This window comes from Numida meleagris, chromosome 3 (genome assembly GCF_002078875.1).
Source record: "Numida meleagris isolate 19003 breed g44 Domestic line chromosome 3, NumMel1.0, whole genome shotgun sequence".
Taxonomy (NCBI): Eukaryota; Metazoa; Chordata; class Aves; order Galliformes; family Numididae; genus Numida; species Numida meleagris.
The window spans coordinates 4,813,072-4,839,419 of record NC_034411.1 but is presented as its reverse complement, the minus strand read 5'-3'; the positions used below and the strand labels follow the sequence as shown (position 1 = coordinate 4,839,419).

Here is a 26,348-nt window from a genome sequence, read left to right as displayed (position 1 = left end):
TGTTATTTAAACATTAACACAAATTGTGAAGCTAAACAAGTCTTCCTCATAGTGTCTCCCCTGACAAGGCAGATATTTAACTAAAGCTAGCATCTAAAGCTGGATAATATTTGAACTGCTATTTGATAGCAGTTTCAGAAGAGACACGATACAACTTGTTCAGTGAGAAGAACTAGGTTTTAAAGAACACGAACGAAAGAAAAGCACATAATTAAGGAGTGGGATATTTTTTAAAACATACAACTATATGCTCGATGGTAAACCTGTCACACCCAGCAGCACGGGCTCTGTGCCTTCCTTGTGCTGCAATACACAGAGCTTGCTTCTGCACTCAGCCTTGCAAGAGGAAAAGAGGTGGGGAAAAAAACCAAAACACTTCCCTTCATTCCCTTCATTCCACAAACCCAGAGAAGAACCAGACAAAACTGTGCAAAACCGTGGTCTGATATTTATCATGTTGTCAAAAAGTAAAAATAAGACAAGCAGTTTACAGGTGTTTTGAAGCAAAATCCACGTTAAAAGAGTATGGAGCATATGATCATTTCTTAAAAAAAACCTACAGATATCTAAGGTTACCCAGCTGTGCAGCCATGAAACATTTTTTTCTTGGTTAAATAAGGAGCTATGGCAACCAAGGGTACTATGGCTTCACATATGCTGTAATAAAGTGACATAATGAAGGGTCTTCAGAGGTATCTCATACAACTGTTAAAATTTTATAGCACTGAATTTGGGAATTAATTCTGAAAAAAGAGAGAATCATATTTAATATTTGATGCGCATCGGTGCGTTTTTGCTTAATAATGAAACAGATTCCTCTAAACATCCGCATTTTTTAAGTTTAAAAACATCCCACTGCTCCTGCTGAATCAACTCTCAAGAGGGAAGAATATAATAATATCGCATATGAACTGTACAGTATTTGCTTAGTTTACCCTATTTGCAGATATTTCCTATTTGAATAATGGTATATTTGCAATTTTCCAGCTCCTGATGAAAAACTAACCTGTCATCAGAGCAAATTTCCTTCAGAACTCACTCACGACTTCTATCTGTACCTGCTGCTATTAGGAATATCCATTCTTCTGACACACGTTCCGCTAGTGATCTACATGCAAACTTATAGACGGAAGAGGCCTCGTCTCAGTCCACGGTGAGGTCACGCTGCTTTCCTATTCTATAAAAAGTGACTCGAAATAATTGTCCGATAAATCCGCCAGTTCTTTGTCCAGCTGTCACTTCCTGGGAGAAGTTTTCTGCTGAAGCTTTTGTTTGCAGTGAGGGCAGGCAGTCCTGGCTGAGCCGCTAATTGCTTGTAAGCCCAGAGAAGGGGCTAAATTCCACCACAGCTGGCTTATATCTGGACTGAGCAGAGGTCCCACCCTTGAACAAATAATCCCTGTGGAGAAATTACTGCCAAATCATCCAGGGTGAAGAAATACAAAGCAAGTGGTAACACCGGGGGTTTTATCCCCTCACACCAACAATGCTGCCTATGAGAAATGCAACATCAGAAGGGACGACCACCGTAGCGCAGCTAGGTTGGGCTAATCATTTTAAATCAAATTTGTGATTAAAACACAGAAAAAGATGACAACTGTAAGCGTAGGCTTCCGTCATTTTTTCCTTCACTCACAGCAATTCTGAAGTTGGCAGTTCCTTTTCATTTGTTTAAGTAATGAATCCGTTTGGCTTGATGATTTACTGCCTGTTCACAACTCTTTTCATCCCAATACAAACTGTTGAAAGGAAGAAGGGGTGCTACCTGCTGCCAGAGATGGATGGCAGGATTCGAGATGAGACCGAGCCCCTCTGACTGTGACTGGGACGTGGCACAAGAAGCTGGCAAGGACGGGACGCCAATTCAAAGAGGGAGAGAGAATCTGGGAAATTAGCCCAGGACTAAATCCACCATTTCCCAGTACAGAAATTGGATGGTGGGCCAGGCGCAGAGAGAAACTGTGACTGCCTAGAGAAGGAGAATAATTTTTAGAAGGGAACATTAGGGTAAAAAAAGAGACGCTCACTGTCCACACCTCAAATGTTTGAAAACAGGGTTTCACATTACAGTTTACCCAGCAGTAAGGGAAGTTATCACTCATCTCTCCCCTCTGTGCTTGTTTCCATACCCCTCACTTCGCTCTCAGTCAGCCCTTCGCCCCTTACTCATGCCAAAGCAAACCTTTTCAAGACAACAGCCTGAAATGGTCCAAATAAAAAAAAGCCTCCCTAAAACCAATGTCTTTTATTATTTAAATTTAGGCCAATATACTTTTGAATGGCTGTGATTAAGGGAACAGTAAACCGCAAAATGCAAGTAGTGGGAGTGGGAACAAGAAGTAGAGAAGGTGGGAATCTCAAAGCGGCTGTTCAGTCTGATGAATTACGGTGTTGGATTAGATCCAGAGTTGCTATATAGATTCTAATCTGCAGAATCCCTTAGAATTTACCGGACCTACTATTTGAAATTTAAGGATTTGGATTTCTAAACAGAAATCATCATAGAAGCATTAAGGTTGGAAAAGACCGCTAAGATCACCCAGTCCAAGCCCAGCCCACCCCACCGTGCCCGCTGACCACGTCCCTCAGTGCCGCATCTCCAAGGTCCTGGAACACCTCCAGGCACGGTGAGCCCACCACTCCCTGGGCAGCCTGTGCCACTGCCTCACCGCTCTGTCTGATAAGGAATTATTCCAAACACCCAACCTGAACCCCCCTGGTGCAGCTTACAGCCATCCCCTCTCATCCTATCGCTGTTCCCTGGGAAAAGCGGCCAACCCCCACCTCATTAAAACCTCCTCTGGGGGAGCTGCAGAGAGTTGTATAAATTAGTCCCTGGTTTCATAGCTTTGGCCTTAAAATTAGAATTCTGATCTTTATCTCTTTTTTTTTTCTTCTTGGTAAAGATAACACCAGTGGTTTGAGGAAGATAAATTACCTATGAATATTGAATTTACTTATGAAATCATACGCCAAACTAATAAGTACCATACCTAACACCGGTTTCCAGGCCAGGGTTCAAGTATACTACAAGTAACACATGGGATTACACTTTGAATGAAGCTGATGACTGCAATGAGGTTCCAGCCACACAAAAACAGTGCGTGTGTATAGTTGGAGGCAATATCTTAAATACATAATGCACAGAGACTTCAAGCCCGCAGGCAACTTTAATATTGGCAGTTCCTAACTTTAAGTACTTGGTTTTACACCTTAATAACATCCTTGTAACATTCTGTGCGTATAATGCACTCATAGATCACTCAGCCAAGACAGAACTGATTTAATCATTCACATTTGTGAATGATTTGTGAAGCTTACATGAGTTTGCGGAGCTGCAGTCCTGCTCAATAAAAATTAAAACAGATGCCTCTATAAAGCCCAGAGAAACAAACTGATCATGTACAAGGAACAGACTGATCTGTAACAGGAAAAGTGTGACAAAAAATATTTTGTTCTTTGCTACTGTGTGTGTAGCCAAAACGACAACACTACAGCTCCGTCAGTCCAAATGGCAAACAAATGATTGCGAATTTTAAAAACGTACACTGGCTTTAAAAGAAACTTGAATTATAAGCCCTACCGATTACAAAGCATTTATATGAGAACAAGGAAAAAGATCTCACTAAGACAACTTCGTAAATGACAGAAAGAAAACTTTTTAACACACAATTATAAGCTAGTATTTTTAATAGAAGATCCGTTGACGTTATTCTGCTGTTGGAAGAGGCTAGGTTTGGTAGATAATAAAACAACACCATTTCTTGTATTTCCAGTAGGCTCGGGATTTTTTTTTTGTCACCAAAATGATTTTGAAATGCTTTGTTATTAATATTGTCCACATTCAAAATACAAGTAAACAGCCCTTCTCTAGCTTAACATAGAAAAGCCCCAAGTAAGAACAGCGAATTGCTATTTCCTCTGGAATTATTAATAGCAGCAGCTCCTAGTACATCACATTTTTGCCATATCCAGCTTTTACCTTGACTCGTGTCGAAGCGGTTGAGTACCAGTATCTCCTTTCCAGTTGGTGATCCTTCTGCCATTCCCCTAGGGAATCTGCTGTGTAACCGAGGTCTAATTATCAGAAAGCTGCCCTCAGTAGACTGTTCTCTCTTTTGCCAGATATCATCCCGTTTCTACCCATGAAACTGGCAATAAAATTCCAGTTCCCCCTCCTTCCAAACAGGAATTAAAATTCCAAATTGCAAAACTTGTATAGACATTATGAAACCCCACTGAGTTACACTTTGCCTTCAGAGATCTGATTTTTGCTCTTTTCTGTTTGGACCTATTGGTTTATTTGGCAAAACACACTGCTTCCCTGTCTCATTTTGTAAGCTGTAAAATGAAGAAAACCTTACGTCTCTGTTTGCAGAGCAATTGGGATACATTTACCAAAGGTTTGTGGAGCATTCAGATTTTGCAATAACAATGCTCAGATGGATGAGGTTCATCATGCATTTTCTGTCCTAGAAAAGCCATTCTCAGTAGTATCTGTCTCTGGTTATTTCACACCTCAGTTTACTGTTCCCCTACTTCTGTTGATTTTTAAAAACAATATTTTTGTTTCTTAAATCATAGCAGCACTCTACTTTGTCGCTTGTTGTGTGGCACAAGAATGAAAATTAGCAACCGGAATCCGTGTTACCTTCCAATCTTCCCAGTTAGAACAGATGAGGAACTGCAATGACAGACTTGTACTCACAGGTTTTTAAAGACAAGTTCCATAAATATAAGAACTTTAATCTGTCATCAGCCATCATCTCATTTATTTTATTTCTTTTTCTTTTAAGTCAAAACATCTTTCCATTCACATTGTCTGCTTGACAGACGTTTCTCAAAACTGGATACAACAGAGCTGCGTGGACAGGCACGCAAAAATACCAGGGTCAAATCCTTCCAGAACTCAGCCATCTTGCCAGATGCTCTGCTGGAGATTTTCTTGGCTTTTGGAAAGCTGCACGTTATAATCTGTGTTTTGCACTGAACAAAGAAACTTTGGAAAAACACGATCAGCACTAGGCAGCTCATAAATGAAAGGAGAAGCTCTTTGGAAAGAGCAGGAACTTTTCACTAAGATGTGAGTGAGAAATTGATTTCATAATCCTTCCTCCTACGTGGCAAGAAGAGAGTTGCAAAGTCTGTAATTTCAGTAATTTTGACACTTCATTTTTTGCTTGCCTCTCGTTTAGTCTGGGGTTTTAGTCAAGATTAACTTGAAAATACGATTAACAAGTAACTGCTTTCGTTAGAAGCAAGAAAAAATAAACTACTGCAGATTCTTTCAGTTATGGAAGTTGAGGTGTGAAGTCAACAACAACTTTCAGCTCCCAGAGCCCATCTCCTCCGAGCCCAGGAACACCAGTGACACCTGCACAGCGGAACTCTCCACCTGCTGGGCAGGCACCAGCGTCATGCAATGCCCGTATTCTCATTTTGCTGGACAAGCACATGTTGTGAAGAGAATAACCAGCCAGGACCAGTAAATGGCTGCTGCAACTCTTCCTTGCCTTGCTGCTCACAGCTGCATTATTTAGATAACTTTGATGTAGTCTGGCACCTGGAGACACTTTTAAGGAACTCTGAAGATCTCTGTTTTGTACTTAGGCTGTTCCCCTATCCCAGTGCAAAAGCTTCAGCGAGTGCCTGGTATTCTAAAGGGCCTGTATGCCCACCAGTCAAGTACTTCCATCACTCCTTTATTTCCTTTGTTCTCTTTGTTTTAATATCAGCCGTAAAAAGAAATAAATGTGTTTTTTTAATGATTTAAATTGCATTTTGCGTTTTCTTCCTATTCAGTAAGACAGCCCTTCTATCACAGGACGAGGACAATAGCTCTTAGACATTAAGTCTGAAAAACAGATTTACAAATACTCCACCCCTGCGTGAGCCTCACAAAACCTGTCTTTCACTGCAGCGCTCGCTTGGTTCTTACCTCAGCAAAAGGGACACTGCTGAGACTGTAAGGCATGAGCCTTACAGAGCAACCCTGACAAATGTCCCAATTTACGGATTTTTCTTTAAGGAAACCAACAAAATGCTTAATTTTATAAACTGTCTTCTGTAGACTGGCACGCAAATTACTTAAACACTCGACTTACTGCATTTGCATTGTAACTCAGACCTACCGATGCGTGTCGGTTCCTGCATTCCCATTTTCTCCATTCTCACCCTAGGAGTTGTGCTCTTCACCTTCAGCTACAAGGGGGAGAGTCTCAACACAAGTATCCTTGGATATGTGAGTGCACCTTATTACAATTAAATAACTGTTTTCTGCATAGATGACAAATATGCATGACATCTGTATTTGTCTACATAGAAGGAAGTGTTTCATGTTGGATGTTCATGCTGGAGCATCCGTACAATCCACGTGACAAGCACACCGTGAGTTGCCTTATAAGATATCATGTGATATCTGTGGATTCAGGGAGCTTTGTGATCTCCCATCCCGATTTGCAGCTCTGTCCTATAGCATGAAACAAATGGAAAAAATAAAGAAATGTGTTCCTTACATAACCGCCTGCCTTTTCGGCTTGGATTTTTATCAAGAGCACCTTAAACTTTCAGTGACCATGACCTGAAGGCCTTTTCCTGGTCTAACAAAATTAATGCCATAGGGTTTTTTTATTTATTTCTACACATGCTTGTGCACGCACACTAAGTCTGGCTCTCTGAAAAGACTGCAGGATTTGGTCACAAATATAGATAGCCGTGTATACATACTGGTATGTGTGTACGAATGTATACCTGAAAGCCATAAGCAAAACATACGTATGAAACTGTGAATGCTCATTCTTCACTTGCAGGTAAACAGAGGTGCAATTTGCTCCAAATAAAAGAAAAGAAGGGGAACCAACATGGCAGGCTATGGGAGATCCAGAGCTGAGTGCTGTGGATGCAGCTCTCGGTAAGTGACGGGTGAATAACGAAGCGTTATCTCCCAGTGCCTGACCAAGGCAACACAGCAGCAGTACTAAAAAGCTGAGGACAAAAGTAAACGTGATCTGGACAAACTACAGTCCAAATCATTTTCCTAATAGATACCATCTAGTCATGCTCTTATTCCACTGACCAGAACAGTTACTTACCCGAAAGGATTGCCTGCCGAACAAGTATTTTTAAAAAAACATAATCAAGGAAAGTTATTTATGTGGAGCTACAAGAACGTGCCTGCAACCTAACACCTGATCATATACCTGTGTCAGTTCCTGTGAACAGCAAAACATAAATTTTCTTTTAAAATAACTGCTGGGAAAGTGCAATTTACGGGATACAATCAGGCAACACGCAACTAAGAAATATTTATCATCAATCCAAAGACTTCCTGCTTACGACTATTACCCGTAACTATAACCATCTCTGAAATGACTGGAGAAAGGAAATTAGCACCCTACCTAGCCAAAGAACAAAACAGATATCATGTTTAAACAACAACAAAAAAGTACATTTGAAATTAGAGCACACATTTTAAATGCAATCACAGCAGCGTGGGTTAAAAGTCCTCTGAAATAAACTATGTTCATTTATGTAGATAGATACCATTACTATATCTCTTAGATGCAGTAGAGAATGAGAAGTCACTAATTTTAATTAAAGTTGAGCTAAAACTCACATGTAAGTATCCATTCCAATAAGTGAAGGCAAAAAGACATGTTTATGTACATAGATGAAAGTGTTTCAAGAGTAACTGACCTGTAACAAAAGGCCTAGCTTACACAAGAAGTTTCAACTAATTCTATAAAAGAGGTAAAATTGCAGAGAAATCTATTTGCTTTGATCTGATCCAACAAAATCTCATACATAACAAGGTTTGGGGGTGAACCAAAGACCTTGAAGGGGCTACACTCTAACCTGAGCTACCAGGATAACAGTGTAACTCATATTACAACCGTACAGAAAGACATAAATGCATCAATATAAACATTTTAATTGGCTGATGTAGCGTGGCAGTGAGGGAACTGGTGGACACAAACCTCTCATACCCACCCTATTTACAAAGTTGAGAAGGAACTGTGTGCAAATAGTAAAGAGAGGTAAAACACTTCAACGACCCCACAGAACTGCAGGAACAGTCTTCTAGCAGAGAGGGATTAATTAGCAACAAAGGCAAACGGCCATTCGCCTTACATTATCAGTTCTTCTACTTGATCATTATTCCCCAGGAAAAATCTTTGTACCTTTGTAGCTATTATTTAAATACCTAAGATATGACGACACAGCTTACAAAGCAACTAAAAGCTTTTGAAGCTAGCAGGAATTCAAAACGAAGCACATTTGTTCCATGAAGCCATTTGTTGCAAGCACACCCCAATCTGACAAATGTATTTGACAAGATACAAGAAAATGCCAACAGAATGACATAAAAAAAAAAAAATACAAAATAATAATGCTTATTTTCTTGATGAAAGAATCCTGTCAGCGCTCCTTTCTCAAACCCTTCCCCTCCCAAGGGATGCACTCACATTATGCGCACGTCGTGTACAAATATGAACTTTGGATTTAAACCTTTGCTTTACTTGCATTTGAATTATGTAAATATCAAGTCCAAACCCTGTGAAATTCAAAACAGAGAGCATCTCATCTCGGATCAGGATGGAACAGGCTTGTCTTTTTACTGTTATTGAATGGGCTAGCGCAGAGCTAGTCTATTTAAGGTATTCTCCTTTTATATTACTATGGGGAGCTTTGCAAGTTGTCTCATCCCTGCCTCCCATTTTCCCTTGGACAACTTTCACTTCTCGAGCGAATGAATATTCATTTGCTACATAACTTGATGTCAAATTACAGGCAATAACAGTATTCAGATGGTAAAAAACCTTTTCTTTTGTTTTCCCCGGAGACTCAGCTATCAGAAGATGGCTGGAAATTAGTAGTACTGTCCCTAAGTCACAGCTGTGAGAATGAAAACTTTATCCCTGTCCAAGAAGAGGGATGTTAAAAAATGGTATTTATCATTATTTGTCATCGGCTTTTTGAACTCTTTCGTCGGCAATTAATTGGCAAATAGGGCGGCTTGCAAACACTAGTGACTTCAGAGCACTACCCTTTGCAGCAGAGGCTATCCCCTCTTGGCACGGCAGCACCAACAGCCAGTATGGTTTTGCTAAACATCTGCGATTCCCATGTCTGAAGATGAACACTCCACCACCCATGTGGTCCCAAATGGTACAATCCAAGGACCCAAGCGAGCCCTAAAAGTAGTGACAGCCATCTGCCTAGATACCAGCTTGCAGGGGAAAAAAATAAAATTGAAAAATTGGGTCTATATCGCTCTTCCCGTTTCGTTCAATCTCTATTCAGATGAGGAAGGACACGTAATTAAATTCCTGCAGCAGCTGCTTGCATTTTGAAGCAGTGTACTGAGCCTCGCACAAAGTCCATCTCCTCCTTCATGTGATTTTGTGCTCAGGCTCGGTAAAAGGACATAGAATAGCTCATTTTCCTCCTGATGAACCCATTTTCCATAGTAGAAGTCAGGCTGCGGTGATTTCTTTCCAGCAGGAGAAAACAGATTTTTTTTCTGCCACTTGTCTCATCTAATGCAGAGGTAAAGGCAAACAGAGGAGGCAAGTTCAAAGCGGAGTCTAACTGATCCCGTGCAGGGAATCCCAGTTCCAAACCAAGTTCATGAACACAGGTTCCCCAAGCCATAACAGCTGCTTAAAATGATTTGCCTCCAAGGGTCTTGGAAGCCTGGACAGGTAGGTCTGGTCTACATTTAAGATATGCCAACATGCTTGTGATGACATAGGAATTAATTTTTTCCATGCCAGTAGAAGCTCCAGAAAAATTAATCGTTACACTGGCCCCAAAACAGAGACAAAATGAAAAGGAGACAGATCTTTTTGGGCAGCCAACTTAAACTGGGTCCAAACAATGCTTCCAAAAGACTGCAAATATAACCTGTCTCATCTCAGTTTTTAAAGTCCGAATTACCATTTTGAAGTACAAATAGCTGACAAAAATTACATTCATCATAGGACAAATTAAACTGGGATGTTTCCTTCCCCAGCTCTAACACAGGCACCAAAATTTTACAAGAAAAAAAATTCCCTAGCTTGCTCTTTTATATATACCCTCAATTTAAGCTCCAGGAAAGCAAGCCAATCCAGAAATTAGCATGCAACAAGAACTTGATTACAGACAGCAAATGAAATAAAGGAAAAATGAACCCCAAGGAAAATAACTGAAGTAATTGGAAAGGGGGCACAAAACCCCAAACCCCAGACTAACCAGAACAGTAAGGGGGGGGAAATTCAGCTCTTGCTCACTTTGCTCTAACACAGTGCGTGAGATCATATACTTTCATTCCTTCACAAAGCCCCAGACCTGCAAGTAGAGTAATAACTCCCATGCAAAATAGACTGTCTGTCTCAATTTCTGAACAGCCAGAACTTCAGAATACATTTTTTAAAAGTGTACCCATCTCTCAAAGTATCAAACATTGTCCCTCCCCTCCCTCCTGATGGAAGCAATCTTAATAATTTTCACCTTTGCGCTGCTCAACGTAATGGGACAAATAATACACGATGCACAAATAAGTCGCAACGCTCTGTGCAAGTTAATAGGAGCAGTGAGATGCTGGATGTGTGATAAATCTAGTGCTGACAGTGAAATATGCCTCCTAATTAAAAATCAATTATTTAAAGCAGTAAAGAAAGAAAAAGGACTTCTCTCTGAACTCATAATAAAATCTGGGAGACTTCAGAGTTATATGAAAAGCAGAAAGAAACCTTCGACATCTATATTTAACTAAAGATTCTTCTAAAACTCTATTGTGAGTTTCTCGATTTTATGATTAAACAGTTCTGTGAAAAATTGTTTCTGGTATCTTTTGTACTTTTATCTCTTCATTCCAAATAGCCATAAAAATGAAAAGACATCATTCAAATTTGGAATGCAAGAACAAATCATTACTTCGGCTCTGTGAAATCAAAGCACACCAATGCCCTGACGTGGCTCCAAGGTGACATGGGAATGATGATGAGCAGCCACCCAAAGCAGCCAGGGCTTGCAAGCAAGCGTGCCACGTTTACCAACAGTGGTGCCTACTGGGTTCCTCAAAAGCTCTCCTTCAGAAGCTGTTTTAAACACATGTATTGAGTAATTTGTACGTGTTAGATGAGGGCTTGGAAACAATTATTTCCAACTATTTTGTGTTTGATTCTGGGGAGATTTCAAACACAGAACAGCTTAAAAAGCAGCTCAAAATCACAAATACTTTTGCCTCAACTGGAGCAAGCTGAAATTTCTGGTTTTCGATTTCTGTAAAACTAAGATACACATTCATACCCCCAGCAGTGACAGAGAGATTTAATTAACAAGAGTTACTGAAGAGGTCTGAATCCCATTAATGGAGAAACTATACTGGTATTATACATTATCATAAATATTCAGTACCCTCAATCAAAAGAAGATGTTGGTGTTTACATATATAATAAAGTTTTAATAATTCACCAGCAATATTGCATGCCAACTACTGCTGCCACTTACTTGTGGATAAGGGAAAAAAATCATACCTATGATTTCAAAACCAAATGCTCTCAGCTGAAGGAAAGGATCACTTCTGCAGCGGAGCACACACTGCTAGGAGCAGGCTCATTCTCCAAGAGGCTCCAGCAGCATGGGCCTGGGTATCACCTGCTTCTGACGGCTGTGGGTTGCCATGTTCTCCTCCGTTCAGTGAGCCCCAGCCTGAAGAACACGTCTATCTTTCTCTGGTCTGAAGGAGTACAGCTGCCATGCCACCTTAATGCAAGTTGCCGACAGTCTATGGCCAGTGTCCAAAGTCAGGTGTATTTTTGAAGCAAAATTCTTGGGCTTTTTGCCTGAGGAGATTTAGTAAACATAAACAAGCCCACTCTACAGTGGAAATGACCAAGGGTAAGGAGGCCGCCCTACCCTGCTCATGGCCCCTCTGGAATGCAACAGTAAGCAACCAAACTCTAAGCCATAAAGCAATCCATTTGGGTATTTTACCTGCGTCGGCAACCAACAGGATATGGGGTTATCCTCCACCGGAGATTACAGGATCTGGGATTGCACTGGGCACCATTTGCAGGCATTTGGAGGCACCGTGGCTGTGGGGAGACCTCCTCTGTGGGAGGTCAGGGCTGCTGGATGCTGTCCGGCTGCAGCCAGCTCCCCGACAGACCCACCCTGTGCCAAAACTCGACCCACCGGAAGAGTTTCTGGCACTGCTGTGAAAGTTTACTTCAGAAAAGTGGCAAAAGCCAAAAAGCAATGTCAGGGCACAAGGGGATCAGAGAGAAAGGGAAGAAAGGAGCAGCAGCACGCTGACCCCAGCCATCCACCACTGCCATTGCCTCAGCAGGCCAGCACCACCGCCCTGAGGAGAAGTGCCAAGGCGGGAACGGGGCTGAGGCCTGTGCCCAGCACCTGCAGCTTTTTTTTCCCCCAATACAAGAATCAGTCATTAGAAGTTCATTAATTGCCAATAGATAAACAGGAATCCAAGATTTTCAGCCTTTATTTTGGCTGGTGGAGGGAAAAACATGCCTGAGAGCTGTGTAGTTGAACACGTGTTTAATCTCCAGGTGGACTGAGCTACACCTGTGGCCCAGAAGCAACATGACTGCTCGCTGCTGCAACCAGAGTGACCTCCCCTTGTTTGATTCTCCACACAGCACATCATGGAGAAGCACAGAGCTGCACAAATCCCTGCCTGGCCCCGGCATGCTCAGCAGCAGAGACCGACATGGCGCGGTGTGTGGGTGCCCAGACACGGCACATCTGTGGGGTGCTGCTTGCCTGCATGTTCCCTCAGTAAAATTATTTCACATTCATAAGTGATTCATCTTCTTCAAGCAAACATCCTTCACTTCCCACGGTTTAAACATGAAACACAGATCAGACACAGTGACAAAATCAGCTCCCCAACCGTGTGGCTGTCCGACTCAGAGCAGTGGTGGGGAAGGCAGAAAAAATATCCCTAAAAGACAGGAAAAATCCCCTCTGCCGTGGAGAGAGGGCCATGCTACCAAGCGCCATGCTGAAAGGATATCAACTTTAGAAGTACAGTCCAGCTGAATAAATACCACTGAAAGTCAATAGCCAAATCCTGTTAGGAGCTGCAGTGCTCTGGGAACCTGATTGGAATTTGAACATTTGCATTGATTTTTTTTTTCACATTACCAGCTGGGAGTAAGCACTGGAGAGAAGGTACGCCGATCGCTCCATGGGAACATGACTCGCTAGCGAAGGATTACCTTTTAAAGGATTAACTTTTAAACAAAGAAAAAATTGGTATACTGCAAGCAACTAACTCAAATCAAAAGAAACAGATTAATCCAACGGGATTATCAGGTAAGGCTTCCATACATTTAACGTCCAGATACACAGCTGAGAAACGTGAACCATTTTATTTAGGCGTCTCGGTGCAGTTGTCAAGCACCTTTTCATGCGACAATCCCCTGTTCATGATTCACAAATAAGGGCTGCTTATTCAGTTAAGGTTGTTAAAACAAAAGCCTCACAAGCAACAGCAATCTTCTGTCTTTTTTTTTTGCAGAGCCCTTTCCTTTACCCTTGCATATGTAAGCTCTGATCATCAAGTCCTTTTAACTCCAGCCAGGAAGAAAGATTAGTAGCTGCCTGTACTGCTCCTACATTGTGAAATTTCCAGAACTGAGCTCTTTTAGTTCCCTCTGGGAGGCACGGTAAGTAACAGAAAACTGACATCAAGCACTGCATGTTTTTTTCCTGAATTGTAACACTCATGTTAGCTCCTGCAGTACTGCAAAAAGCAAAATAGCGCTGATGTTCAAAAATGAAACATATTTGGAAACAATGCTCACTATATGCACTTGAGCCTCTCTGTCTTAGTAGTAGATATGTTGTTAGCATCATGCACAAAAGATTTGTACTGAAATCCATTTTGTAATTCTTACAAGCAGAATGGGTGAGGAAACAAGTGAAAAAGAAGCGCAAAGATGAAGCCACGTTACCTGACTTACGTGACATTTTACCTTGGGTTTTTTTTGTAACTTTTTCCAAACAATTAAGATGCATTCAAAATTCCCTTGAAGTAACTTAAAAAAATCTGATTACTTAACCACAATATAGAATAACATAGTTTGGTTCCTTAATATTTTGGTCAACCCCGTACACAGGTCATCCCTCCTCAAATCCAGAGAAGGAAATGAATTCAGCAAGAGTCACAAACCCTGGTTCCTGATGGTATCAAATATTATTGACTTTATTGGGGTTTCCCATCTAATAATTTTACTTTCCCGCATAAGACATACTGTTTTATAAGCAACAGAACACTGCATTTCCTCAGCATATATTTCACAATCGGAATAAATACAGTATTACAGAATCACAGAATTGTAGGGGTAGGAAGACTTACCTCCTCCACCTCCAAGAAGGCTGGAATTAGCTGCAAGAAGAACAAAAGGAGAATTGTTAGGCTAGAGCTTCCTAATATAGATAAAACCAAAGCAGAAGATGTTTCACAAAACATTTGCCATTGCTTTTATTTCAATAATTTCACTAGTCTCCACTTACCCAAACTCATTTACTGCAAACACAATCTATGTAATTTGTAATCATAATCTTTACTTTTACACAATTTTGCAATATCTTTGAGCATGTAAGCTAATAAATAAAACAGACCAAAATTATTAAAGTTTAATGTGCTGAATAGCTTATGAAATTACAATCTTGAATTTATAATTCTGTACACCACATTTATTTTTGATTACCAAATGAAGTATAACAGTCTTTCATTTTAGAGGAACTTTGGTCTCTCTTTAGAGAGACTTTGATGCAACTTGTCATTAGCTCTCCGCATTCTCTAAGACATGGGACTTTGTGGACAGCTGTGAGAAGCCTTGGCTCCAGTGAAATCAAAGTGTGCTCTACTATGGTAGGCAACTAAGCTGGGATTTCTCTCAGTATGCTTGTTTCTGTACTATAACCATCCACCTACCTACCCCAGGAATGGATAAGTCACTTATGGGAAGTGTTTTTCAGAGCACAGTGTTTCTCCAAATAAAGCCAGCAAAACTGGAACCACACTAAACACTTTCTTTTCACTACATAGGCAGAAACAGAAGGAAAGATAAAGCATTCACCCTTCAGATGTATGGGAAACTAATCCCTGCCGTATCGTAATATTGAAAAACAGCATAAAAGCAACAATATATGGGAAGGACACAGGTATTTCTTATTGCCTGTCCTTGTCCTGCTGCAGGACAAGATACATAGAATATTTTCCAGTATCCAAGCTTTCTGCTGTAACAAGTTATTGTTTCTATTACTTCCTTCAGCTCCTTAACTAGAAGGCTTTAAACAGCAAATTTCCCAACATTATTTTTTTTCCATGGCTTTCTTGAGGCTTTCACAGAAAATTGACAGTAAACTTGGTTTTCCTCATGTATTTTTCCAAAACTCTACATATATCTTTGACTTACGGCCTCAAGTTGCGCCAGGGGAAATTTAGACTGGACATTAGGAAATTCTGCTTTCCTGAAAGAGTGGTCAGGCGCTGGAATGGGCTGCCCAGGGAGGTGGTGGAGTCACCGTCCCTGGAGGTGTTCAAGAAACATTTATAGTGTTGAGAGACATGGTTTAGTGGGGTTATTGGTGGTAGGTGGATGGTTGGACTGGATGATCTTGTAGGTCTTTTCCAACCTAGCTGATTCTATGATTCTATGACTTAACATTCAGTTCTACTATTTGCAACCAGCTTTCCCTCACACCTCAGTTTGTGCTGACAACATGGGAAGATCTCTCCCTTCCTTCTCCTTTTATTTTTCATCCCTGGAAAGCGATATCTTTCCTTCTGGCTGTTGGAATTCTTCCTTAAGATTCAACTCAGTAAATGAGGTGAAAACAAGCCACTATTCTTTTCGATACTGTTTTTCAAGCCATTATTGAGGTGAACTGGCTCACAGAAAGATACACAAGAGGCAGAAGGGTGCGACTAAGAAAGAGATGATGGTGGAAACAGAGTTTGGAGAGATAGGATCCTCCTTTTTGTCAAACACAAACTGTTGTAATAGGTCCAGATCATTAATGCGCTGTTGGCAGGGACACCTTCCACTAGACAAGGCTGCCCAGTGCCCCATCTGACCTGGTCGTGAATACTTCCAGGGACAGGACCATCAACAACTTCTCTGGCCAGCCTGGTTCAGTTCCTCAGCATCCTCATAGCGATGAATTTTTTCCTAATATCTAATCTAAATCTACCTTCTTTCAGTTTAGAACTGTTACTCCTTGTCCTATTACTATATGTCCTTGTACAAAAAATGGGAAGACGACTTTTTACATGCCTTACTTTAAGAATTAAAAGGCTGCAGTAAGGACTTCCTGGAGCCTTCTCTTCTCCAGGCTAAACAACCCCAGCTCTCTCAGACTCTGCTCATAGCAGAGACGCTCCATCCCTGTGAGCATTTTCAAGGCCCTTCTCTGGACCCACTCTGACAGGTCCCCATCTTTCTTGCATTGGAAGCCCCAGAGCTGAATGCAGGAAATGTCTCACAAAGATGGAGCAGAGGTGGACAATCACCCTCCTCCACCGTGTTTCTTTTGGTACAGCACACAACTGTCTTTACGGGCTTCAAGCTTGCACTGTAGGCCCACATCCAATTTTTCACAAATTCATACCCCCAGCGCTTTCTCCACTGGGCTGCTCTCAGTCCACTCATCCCCCAGTCAGTACCGATCTGGGATTGCCCCAACTCATGTGCAGCACCTTGCATGTGGCCTTGTTGAACTTCACGAGGTTCACCTGGGCCCACTTCTCAAGCCTGTCCAGGTCACTCTGGATGGCAGCCCTCCCTTCTATCACATCAACTGCACCACTCAGCTTGGTGCCATCCACAAATATTGCAGAATGATATTGAACTTTAATCTCTCTATATTTATCTGCTCTTGTCCTCGCTGAAATTCAGTATTAAGGACAGACACAAACTGCAAACAGCCACATATTTTTACAGCAGCTTCCAAAGTACTCCTGTAACAGGTAACATCACCTTCCCTGCAGTAAAGCGAGTATATCTGAGATAAAAATCAGTATACTTCATAACCGAATAAAATAAGAGCAACAGAATGTTATCTTCTGCCATGCTATTCAACATCATTCTTTTTGGCAGTGCAGAATGCACGTTCAGTCACCATTCTAGTTCCTGAATAAGTCAAATTCTAGGATTTCAGTCAATATCTCTGAGAGACTTGAGAGACATAGCTAAGATCTGCTGCACCTCAGTGTTACGAACGTTACCACTGGTAAAAAGGATTCTTCTGAAACCCAGCCAAGCTCCTCACTGCAAACTCTTATCTGCTGGCTTCTCTGAGAATTATGTTTTTCTCATGCATTTTTTTCTGACAATGTTTACCTTTCCAATACATTCTAAAACTTGCTAATAACATATAAGTCAGCATCACACTCTTCTCTATAGAAACAGCAAAAACATTTCTAACAGATTTTTGGCTCCAATGCATCTGTTGCAGCTTCAATACAACATTCCACTCCATTTTTCATAGCATCATAGAATCATTAAGGTTCAAAAAGACCTCTAAGATCATCTAGTTCAACCGTCCACGTGCCATCAATACTGCCCACTAAACCACGTCCTTAAGTACCACATTTCCATGGTTCTTGAACGCCACCAGGGACGGCAACTCAGCCACCTCCCTGGGCAGCCTGTGCCAGTGCCAGTGCCTCACTGCTCTTCGGGAGAAGTTTTTCCCAGTATCCAACCAACTTGGGAACACTTGGGAAAGTGTTACCATTAAAGACATGCCTACTTGCTTAACACTGTAAGAACACCTTGCCCACTGGCCAGAACTAGGGATTTTCACCTGGATTCAGACAGCACAGCCCCAGAGCTGTAACCACATCACGTACATTGGAGCAGTATGATTTCTCCTTCCCTTCTGCTAATCCACAGCTGCATTTCATCCTGCAGTGCTCCCAAATGATAAGTCCTGCATAACGCCTTGAAAGGCGCTCCTGTTGCAGAGGTAGGTATGAGCAACCAGCAGTGGGACTCCAGAAGCTTTCAGCTTCCAAAGCAGATGCAGTCCAAACTGCCTCCCACGCTGCAGCCTTGCACTGTGCACGCACAACTCTCCCACCAAAGCCATGGCGTGCCCAGCCTTAAGTACCTTATAGGACAGTATTCGTGGGCATCTAGTAAATCCATCGTGACTAATCTTTTGTCCCTACTTCTCTATTCCAGAGGTGAATAAGATTCTCAAATTATATGAGATTTAGCAGAGTGGCGGGGAGGTGAATTGTCACCGTTACTGAGACTAAGAATGATAAAAGAAAGTAAGAGGTACTACAAAGAAATGCATGGTAGAGACTTCCTGCACCTCCTTTCATTCCTCACATTATGCATTCAAGCTGACCTGACCAACCGAGCTAAAACCACCTCATTACAAACTACAATAGATTGCTGGGCATCAACTCGGAAAATCCAGACACAATACATAACTGAAAATGTGATTTTAATATGTACTCAGTAATACTAAGACAAGTGACATGGAGTGGTCAGGCAGCCAGCGGAGTACACAGTTCCCTGTCAGACTGCAGTGTAACACATCCTGACAAAGCCCCATCCAAAACATCCCCCTTAGCACTGCCCTGCGAGAGGCAGCATCAGCTAAAACAGAGTTCAATTTAATTAAAACAGCGACATTTGGGGAGCAATTTCCAGGGAGCATATTGAAGAGCAGCTTCAGGATGAGATGTTGAGCATCTCCCCTTAACTTTAAAAAGAGTCTTGGACTCTACATTTACAGAGACTGATCTCACCCTCAGTCTGCCTCTGCATGGCAAACAAAAGCATGTCCAGGAGTAGTAATGTGGCCTCCAGCCCTAAGGTCTAGATTTCTTATTATTAGATAGACTAGAAGCATTAGCAGCAAGGAGTGTTTCTAAAACGTTCAGGCTCCTCTCAAAGAAAAAATCTACTTGAAAAAATCCACATAAGAGGAAACACTGTCTCTATTCATTCCGTATAGCAATTTAGCCCTTAATGAGGTGCTTATGACCCCAGATTCAACCAGAACTTCAGTATTTCTAATGACTCAGCACCTCAGTGGTTTTGGCTTTTATTCTTTTAAATATACAAGAACAGCACCGGGATAGGGAAACTAAATGAACTCCACGAGCACTGGTCAGTTCTACGCAGAACGCTCCACTCTTGCTCCAAAAACCAATGTTTTTTCCAAAGCACTTCTGCAGCAAGGGAGAAAAAGAAAAAAAAAAGGAAAAAAAAAAAGGAGAAAAGTATTTTAAGCAAGCTTAGTTTCTCACTATGTAACATTCCTATTGAAAGATCCGGTTACTAAAATGTACCAATCTAAATGATGAATAATCCAGCATAATTTACAAATAAGAACTGGACACGAATGTTTTAAACCTCGTCTTTCTTAATGAGTTAAGCCATACAGCTTTCCAACACTTTTTCAATCGAATAAGCAGACCAGAAACTCTGGCACAAGTCTTCACATTTTCCTCAACGTTCCCTTTACAACAGTGCCCTCGCCAAGAAGAAGGATTATCTGAAATTTGGTGGAAAGCAAATGAATGCTGAAGAAGTTCGCCTCAAATGAAACTGAAAATCTTTCTGTGCCGCAAGCCAAAAGATACGGAAAGTGAAAAAGTACAGGTTGCTTAAACCGGCATTTGCAGTCACAAAAATGCTTTTTTTTTCCCGCTGTCAATTCTGTTGAAGTTAAAAAACAGAAATGATGGGAATACCAATTTTTGTGATGTCTCCGGAGATAACATGCTTTTAGCTTTGTTAACAACACAGCTGACTAACTCTGGTTACTTTTTGTTGGCATATACTCATCTGACAATGTTTTAAAAACGTAAATTCTTTTGGGAGCGTGTCTTTGTCAAGTATTAATGGCTCTAGTAACTTAAATTGACATCTATGTCATGCAGCCATGCATCTGTCAGTATAATAAAAATATACTTTTAAAAGATTACTTGATATTGTCTGACTTTGGCAGCAGATGTTTGAGCTTACTTTGATGTAAAAAAGATTAAATATTTTTGTCAATACTTTCTAATTGGGAAATTTATTCAAGAAGACATCTTTATAACTGGCAGTGTTGTAAGATGCGAGGCACTCTATTGCCTCAGACACCATTTTTATTCATCAATAAAACATCATAACAGGCAGCTGGTGAGCAGAGTACAAGTAATTTATGGAACAGGAAGCTACATTTCTTCGACATGTTTTCTGAGACATCCTTACCTGCCACTGCATTTTGTTTGATCTTTTCTCCAGAAAGCAGAGAGAACAAAGAAAAGTGAGCTAACAACTGCGCCCTGTACGTTCAGCCATTTTTGCACAAGATGTGTTTCGGTACCTCACAGTAAAAAGCTTCAGGCTTAAAGTTCACAGAGTAATTTTGAAGGATGGATAGTAAATAAAATGAAGCAACGTACTATATAATACGGTATGATCGCCGTTGTAATTCACTTTACTCAGAATACTTTCTTGCGTGCAATGCCACTGCAATCAGGAGAGGTAAAATAACATTATAATAACAGACTCGGACAAATTTGGAAACTTATATACGTGCCTAATGATGCAAAGCAGAGACTACTGGAAATTAGAAAAGCCAAGCAGCCCGTGAAATACGACTGACTTCAAACATGCAGGCACATCAGAAAATGCCACTATTAGCGTCTCCAGACACCTACATGCATTTTGCAAACACGGCCTTCAGATACTCAACATGGAGGGTGTACAGCATACACAGCCGTACACCACAAACAGATCTGGGATAACAGGGAGCAGTAATTCACTTAACTGCTTGCTACCATGCAGAAAATTTCTACAAATGCGTCGCTTCCCTCTGCTCCTGGAAAGGGCTTTCACCTTTCTGGACTAGAACTAAACCGCCAAGCTGGGCTGAATCCCACAGCTGACGAGCAAGCAGGATGCCATGGAGACAGCCCCAGCAGGACGGCGGGGATGGAGAGCTGGCTGCTCTGTACCCCTCGGCCCCTACACCCCAGCACGAGCAGAGCGAGCCCTGTGCCAGCCAGAGACTCAGCCCCACACCGCTCCTGGAAGCTAAGCTACTTCTGTGTTCAGCCTATTAGTTTTGGGGGTGGTTTGTTTTCAAACCAGTCATCCAGAGCAGGTCATATTCTCTAAACATAGGCAAGGGCTCAAGCTTCCATGTAGTAAGAATTCTCTTATGCTCACTCAAAAACCTCTGTAAAAAAAAGTGAAGGTCTTCCCATGTAGGTTTATCATTGGCAAAAAGTACCAACTTTAAGCTCTCTTTCTAAGAAGACAGGAATTCCCAAAGCAAGACCTACTAAGTCTAAAGAACTCCTAGGCAGGAGCATGAGAGACAATAGAAAGGGACTGAAATTTCCATGTATTACTTTTTTCCCCCAGATATTGAACACACATTCTGCAAATTTGTCCAAATTTAGAGATTAATGAAATCTAATGGGAGGCTTTACTCAATTCAAAAGTATAAGTTTTGTGTTTGGACCTAATAGAATGTTTTTGTGACTGCAATCATGCAGTCTGTGTTATCCTACTTTCCCCTCTCACAAGCTCTCTATGGAGAACAAATTGTTTCAGCTAAATTTTACCATCTTCAAAAATAAAGTAGTCATTATTTCTATTTCAAGCCTCTAAAGGGTATTTCATAGGTAGATTAAGCAAAAAAAAATCATATATTATTAAGTGCTCCGGAGTTGAGTCTGTCAAGGAAATTGCCTTCACAACATTCTGAATTCAATATGGAAACAATAACTGTCATAACTTTTCAGTATTTTTCCTCTTCTAATACATTACAAACTCAATACATAGTGTGCAATTATGCAAGAAAGCTATTTTTAAAGATTATGCATTGCACCCATTAACCTTAATCAGTCGTATGCAAAGCATCTCTGAAATGTGATACCAAGAGTGAAGAGCACACACACATATATATAAATACACCCAGAAAAACTAATGTCGGCATTGAACACGGGCAAGGCAGTAGGCATTTGGAGCAGCAGTGTGATGTGAGAGAAGTGCAGAAACAAGCACACAGCTATCACTCTGGCATTCAACATTTTGAGTACGCTGGAGGTACACTTTGATGCAGAAGAAACAAAATATGATGGGTTTTTTCACCTTACAGACAAATACACTAATTGCTTGAATGCAGAGTGAGAGAAGATTAAGAGAAATTGAAATTGTTCAACGTATACTGAGAATAATGTAAGAGACAGCGCTTGGCCAAGAGCACATCCTCAACACTGCCATCCAAACTTCCACACAGACTGAAGCTTAGCTTCCAACAGAAAAAAGCAGCCTAAATTTTACAGAAGCCTGAGGATTCTAGGCACCATAATTGTTTCTCGGTGGGAAAGTCAACCAAAAAAAGGAAGTGTAACTGAAAGGAAAAACAAAGAACCGATGAACTTGCTTTGAAGGGCTGTCATCAGGACACCTCCAGTCCCAAACGCAACTCAGCACAAAAAATTTCAGGAGAAATCCTGCCAGAACAGCACTTCATCTCTTCATGCCTTCACACCTGTGCAATCTGTGCCCTTCACACCAATCAGCTGCTATTATTTTCAGCTAGGCAGAAACGTCTCTTCTAAGTCAAATGAAAGCGATACAAAAGAAGAAGGTTTCCCACCAGCGCCCGGTGAAGGACAGTTAGAAGAACCTGTTTTGTGAGGCTGATCTCATCTCTGGGAGGGAAATGGAGACAGACTCGTTGAATCAGAAGCTGCAATTTGAATAGGAAGGAACTGGAAAAGGCTACAAGTGGCTGGCAAGCACAGGACCGGCCACCGCCGGGCTTTGCGTGATCCCCTCTGCCGAAGGCACGCGTGTTCTTCACAGTCCTCTGGCTCTTTATGGCAAAGCTGAGAAAGGCACAAGGCAGCAAGAATTTCATTCTAAAACACAGGTTGATAAATCGTCACACGCACTACCCTGTGGATAAAAGGAAAGCTACGAATTAAGATTTCATCCATTTTGTGTGTCAAATTGTGGTTTGCTTAACTGCTTTTAGTCGCTGTCAGATCAAGGTATTTTAAAAAATAGCTGTGCTGAAATGTAAAGGAAAAGGAACTTTTTTCAGGGCAGAATAATGAGGGAAAAATATTCAAGCCTACTACAGCCAATTCTTCATCTCATAATTTGGGCCATTTGTGTGGTTTGTAAATGCAGCATTAAAGGGAATCAAAGTGCTACAGTATATAATTAATCCATTTATGTAGCGCCGTCATCAATATTTAAAAGCCTACGCAAAAGAGAATAAGAGGTAGTCCTAGGTTTTACCTGCACAATTACAAAAGCAGCTCGGGTAGTAATTATTTCAAAATAATTAGTGAAATTTATATAATTCATGCATCTTTTCAGTACCCCAAAGGTACTTGAACATGTTATCTGGAATACAGAAAAAACGCAAGTGAAGTTCTTTGTGCTTTCTTTGCTTTTGTCTTCTTAAAATTACAACCTGCCCTGAACCTCCCAAAGCCTACCTCCACACGACAACAGCACCCAGTAAGCTATTTCTTCTCTTTCCTTCCATTTTTCTCTCTTTCCTTTCTTCCATCCTTTCTTTTTTTCCTTTTGTTCTTTCTTTCACTCTTCCTTTCTTTCTTTTTTCCTTTCTTTCTTCCTTTCTCTCCTTCTCTTTTTTTTAAAGCATCGCTTATGTGCTACCTAGGGTACTTTGGGAGTACCTAACCACAAGATTTCACTTCAATTTCCCTCACTAGGAAATAGTTGCGTAGTATTTGACTTCAGAAAGGAAAACGCCTGTACTTACTGATTGCAAAAAGTTTTAATAAAGCAACAATTACACTATGGTAATGAACGAGAAATGAAAAGGTGATAAAAGCTAACATACTTCATTCTTGAAACATTAATATTCAACATCCTGGTTTCGAAACGATCAAAAACCTGAACTCGTGATAAAACCCAGCCGCTGAGCAGGAGCTAGCTGGGGCCCTGCCCTGGCAGCACAGCAGTGTGTGCGTCCTTGGGGTTGGCAGCAGCACCAGGTGCTGGCAGCTCTTGTGCTCTGCACGCAGGCGGGCTGGGCAAGGGCAGCCTGGCTGCGGCTGCAGGGATGGCCTCAGAGGGTGCATTTCAGGGCAAAATTAGCACCACCGGTTTAGCTTGGGATATTAACGCTCGTGAACAACACTGCTTTTAAACAAAACAAAATAAAAAGCAAGAAAGGAAAGCACAAAACGACAACAAAAGCACACGTCATGCCCTACCAAAGGAGCCCTCGCATTTTTTCCCAGCTGTGCAGACAAGACTTTGCTTGTAAATTTTGCCGCAGAGTTAGAGGAAGGCAAGGTGTTACTGCACTGCTTTTGCAAGAGCAGCCTGGAAGGAAGATTTTGACAATGAATTATAAGCTCCTGTAAGCAACTAGAACAGACGAGTAGGACTGAGGAGCCTGCGAGCCAAGCACCAAAGTAAGGACTACGTTAAGGCACATCCAGCGGAGCCGATGTAACATGCTCTGCATACGAACGTGTTACGTAACCTCTCTAACGATCATCTCTTTATGGAGCTGAAATTAGAAGCAGCTCCCACTGTGGTCAGCGTGAGCCACGCTCCAGAAGAAACAGAGAATCTGGCTATGCGTTTTCCCATACGCTCTGTTTTCCAGCGCCGGCCTAAATGGTTGCTGCAGGGCTAACTAGTGCACAGCAGTCACATGTTCCTTCATGGAGCAAAGCGGAACTCAATAATCTGGATATTTCTGTCACATCAGGAAGAATACATTGCAGTAAGACGAAGAATATACATCTTCCACCGTCCGGAAGAATATTCTCCCAAATCTTCCTGGATACAGGTGTCAAATGCACAATTTAAGTGAATGTTTCCAAAAGTTACAGTCTATAAACTGAAAAAATCTTGAGAAGACCATAAAGAAGGTGAAGAATAAAGTGTAGCCATCACCTTATGAGAGATTTCAGAAAATGCCCGTTACGATAAAAGTAAGTCAGCTGAGTCAGACAGAGATTGGTTATCCTCTCCATTCTACTGCTCCAGGAGCGTGCAATTCATGACATGCCTCCAAATGGAAAAACATTGTCTGAAGTTTGACAAACACAGGGGAAAGAACCCGTAATTATTATTTTTTCTGTTACCATTTTCACATTCCATGAAAAACTCTATTCAGGGACTTTACAGAAAAGGCAGATCACAAATAATCAAAATGATGTGAAGGCCTGTAGATATTTTCACGGGCATGACAGAGCCAAGAGCCCAGATGAAATCACTGGAAATGACAGCATTTCAGATTCTGTGGGACTATTCTTTTCTCCTGTCAGGTTGCTGGGGCTCTCTAATCTCTCCTAGCTGCAGATACTCACCATTTCCGATTTATCTCAGCCGTTGGCAGGCTGGAGCCATATCGCTGTTACTTCCCAGCAAATACCGCCCTGCTCCTGCTTTGCCAGGGCACCAGCTCTGTCCCTGTCCCGCTGGCCGTGTGAGATGTGAAGCAAGGAGCCAGGCAGTTTTGTTACACTCCCAAGACAGCTCCTTAAAGCTCCCACTAGGGCACTTCTTAACGATGAAGGAGATTAAAGCTGTTATCCAAAAAATCTGCAGTAAATGAGCACTGCCGTTGTAAGACTGCATTCAACCAGAAGCAGTATTACGGCTTCGATGAAAACTTTGCTGAGGTTAGAATGGACGAGAATCATTTTTTTCTCTGTGGCACACGAGGATGGTAGATGGACTGCACCATCACACGCAGGCAGCGCCATGCAGGAAGAGAAATCACCAAGCAGCAGCATCAGATCAGTAACTCCATCACATACATACCAGACCACCAGTCCTAACCCTTCCCATCCCTCCTTCCTGCCAGTTCCACTGTTCACATTTTGATATAGACACGTAGCTCTTATCTACCTGGACTCACAGTGCCTTGCCTTGCAGGTCTATTTCCAGTTAGAACAATACTCGAGCTCTCTGGAGCAGATGTGTCTTTCAGATGCAAACCTGCAGACCGTAGGCAGGAGGCTGATTTCCCTAAGTGGCCATGGAAAGAAGTGGCACTGCCAGGTGGCAGTGCAGGATGTGTGTGCTATGTGAGCCCAAGACCAGCCGTGCGATCTCACCCCCTCGTGGCAAAGACGCTTGTGGTTAATTCACCACCGCCACAAGCGCTTCCACCACAAATCCTTTCAGCTCTAACCATGCCCCAAGACCTCAAGAGCAGCTTGCACTTGCTGATTTTGCTAGCGTTTCCTTCACTCCTTCTAGCAGCAGTTTGCCTGCCGACTCAACAGCAACACCCCCGTGTAAATAAAATAACGGGAACCAGTTTGATCCTTTCTCTGGACCACAGCTCCA

General features: G+C 41.7%; 1 protein-coding gene across 12 annotated transcripts in view; it reads right to left on the bottom strand.

Moving 5' to 3' along the window:
• Positions 1 to 26,348, bottom strand: part of MACROD2 (MACRO domain containing 2) — an 847,154-nt gene that overhangs the window by 660,264 nt on the left and 160,542 nt on the right. For all 12 annotated transcript variants that reach the window (XM_021389946.1, XM_021389947.1, XM_021389948.1 and 9 more), the window contains exon 4: positions 14,375 to 14,404. In XM_021389946.1, coding sequence (XP_021245621.1) covers positions 14,375 to 14,404 — 30 coding nt within the window. The remainder of the gene's footprint in view (positions 1 to 14,374; positions 14,405 to 26,348) is intronic.